The 2615-nt window shown below is 42.9% G+C and overlaps 1 protein-coding gene across 1 annotated transcript in view; it reads right to left on the bottom strand.

Moving 5' to 3' along the window:
- Positions 1 to 122: 122 nt before the first annotated feature.
- The window catches only part of LOC111655057 (integrin alpha-11-like), a 35108-nt gene continuing 32615 nt past the window's right edge, over positions 123 to 2615 (bottom strand). The window contains 6 exon segments of the mRNA XM_087174011.1: positions 123 to 299; positions 1505 to 1600; positions 1844 to 1954; positions 2077 to 2160; positions 2335 to 2482; positions 2484 to 2612. Of these exon segments, the coding sequence (XP_087030137.1) occupies positions 138 to 299; positions 1505 to 1600; positions 1844 to 1954; positions 2077 to 2160; positions 2335 to 2482; positions 2484 to 2612 (730 nt within the window). The 3' untranslated portion in view covers positions 123 to 137.

Raw genomic sequence — 2615 nt, 5'->3', positions numbered from 1 at the left:
AACTCTTAACTGTAATGCGTCAAAGTTGAATTACAGATAAATGTAACTGAGTTTAAATAGAAGTCAATGGTGAATGAACTTAAGTTACAGATTTCTACATTAGACATTTCCACTGTGAGAAAAGGAACGGCAGATATTCAATTAGAATTTGTCCCAGTTAAAATTCTTGAATTGTGAGTGGTTACCTTCCACAGGGCCAGGACCAGTAAGGCCAGTAGCAGCAGGCCTCCCAGCGAGCTTCCCAGTATGATCCAGACTGGGACGATGTAATCCTCGTCCTTCCTCAGCTCTAGGATTATCTGACGTCACAGAACACTTGATAAATAAAATAAATCTTAATGTCTCACCTCTGACCCTGTGACCCTGTGACCTTTACAACATCATAAATGATCCGATGAGGAGGAAGTAAACAGGAGCGGTTCATCCTGGTCTCTATAAATGACCTTTATGACCTGAAATCACATCCTGAAACCACGACGACATCAGCTCGACACAGACAGACACAACAGAAAACACAATGAACAATAATCTCAATATTCCTCAACTCTGCAGGGAAATTAATAAATAAACCAAGAAGCATAAAACAGAGCTGTTGTGACTTTAAATATATTAAAAACAGAAGAATTTAAAGAGACAGTGATAAAGTGCTTCAAATAAAATAAACTTTACAGATTTAGAGCAAATCTGAAACGAGACGCAGAAGAAATACATTATATACAATAAAAATGACGGCATCAAAAAGCAGCAGCAGTAACTGAGATGTTAGTTGTAAGCTGCTGCAGGAATGAATGAATGAATCCTCCTGCACAGGTGCATGCTGGTTAATGACTGTGATACTGGTTTCTGACAGCAGAGGGCAGCAGCGTTCCACATCTGTCCGATCAGTCTTCTATGGGAAGCTTGATTTATAACATGATAAAATATCATGACGCCACAAAGCCACTGACAGCTTGTGTTATTGTTTTAATATTTTGACTTATTGAGCGGGAGAGAGAAAAGAAGAAGAAAAGAAGAAGAAAAGAAGGAAAACAAACAACAAAAAACACATTTTCTGTTTTACTTTCTTCTTCCTTTCCCCTCTTCGTCTTAGGGTCCGCTGGGTTTTATAGTTTGGGTAGTTCTTTATAATAATCAAGTAAAGTCAATAAATATAAATAGATGTAAATGAAACGACCCCTCCCACTCAGAGCGGTGCAGGTGTGTCAGGAAGAGAAGGGAGCCGCACCTGAAGCCACTTCTCCTGATTGTCATATAAAAGGAATCAGCTCTCAGGTGAGCTTTGGTTCCTGTCTCGTGATCCACACGTCACAACTCATTAACTATATCATTAACTCTCAACCTTGATATTTGATATTTGAGTTCACGGTTCATGACAGTCACCTGCTCATGAGGCGGTTTTGTTGTGTGTTTTTAGTGTATTTACGTTTGTGTCCTTCACATAATCATGTTGCAGTCGATGCAACCCTGGGAATGTTTGTGTTGAACAGAAAGGTGTGTGGTCTACCTGTCTGACCGGTCTGTCCTCCTGGAGGAACATGGGACTGGATGCGTCCAGCTGGATGGAGGCAGCGGTCAGTAGCTCCAGAGACCTGAAGCTCACCTGAAACAGTGATAAATACGAAACACTGTGAACGTACGGGATCGAGGCTTCACGTGAGACCACGGGGGAAACACATGAAGCACTTGTGTGACAAGAGACAAACATCCAGAGCTTCTTCAAGGAACCTTTGAGTTCCACACAAACTGTTCTAACGATGCGACGGATCGGTGAATGTTTTAATATTTAAAATGGTAAGAAAACTTTATATTTTCAGTTTTATTCAGTGGTTCTGTGTCGACTCACAGCGAGCAGAGCGGGAAGCTGAAGTCTCCCTCTGAGCGTCACCTTCACCTCTCTGGAGGCCGGCAGGTTCAGTCTGCACTGGACCGCCATGCTCACACTGTTACTGTGGTTCTACACACACACACACACACACACACACACACACACACACACACACACACAGGCTTTAACACAGACTGGTCCCTGGATGTTTCTTGGACCTCTGGCTCTGTGTGAGACGCTGTCGGTCTTACCAGCTGTGACAGTTGAGTCAGGTCCTCAGCTGTCACCTGATTGGTTGCTCTGAGTGGAGGCAGCATACAGTGGGACCCTGCTACCTGGTGAGAGGAAGAGGCCTGTGTAAACTGATGTGACTCTTCCTGTCAGCACCACGCATCCATAAATCATCTTCGTATTGATGTAGTTTTAAACATTACATTTTTGGTTTATATTCTTTTTTTTTTTTTGCCAACAGTTATCACAAAGGTTCATTTAAACATTTCCTGTGTTACCTGTTCGATGCTGTAGTCTGTGATGTTCACCAGCTGGTTGCCCTTGGCGGTCAGGGCCCAGATATCGGCTCTGAACAGGAGATCGTGCACTGAGAAGATGCCCAGGTTCTGGATCTGCATGTCGACAGTAAAGGAACAGAATGAAAACAGGGTTAGAAAAGTCTGTTTCTGCAGTTATACTGTTAGAAAGTGTCGATATGCAAAGGTCTGCCATCTTTATGTGGAGGTCTGTATGAGGATGTCTGTCTGTCTGTCTGTCTGTCTGTCTGTCTGTCTGTCTG

Source organism: Seriola lalandi, unplaced genomic scaffold, assembly GCF_002814215.2.
Source record: "Seriola lalandi dorsalis isolate HSWRI2012SDOR001 ecotype SW California unplaced genomic scaffold, Sedor1 jcf7180002054300, whole genome shotgun sequence".
In the NCBI taxonomy this organism is placed as follows: domain Eukaryota; kingdom Metazoa; phylum Chordata; class Actinopteri; order Carangiformes; family Carangidae; genus Seriola; species Seriola lalandi.
The sequence above is the reverse complement of the archived record's forward strand: the minus strand, read 5'-3'. Positions and strand labels throughout refer to the sequence as shown.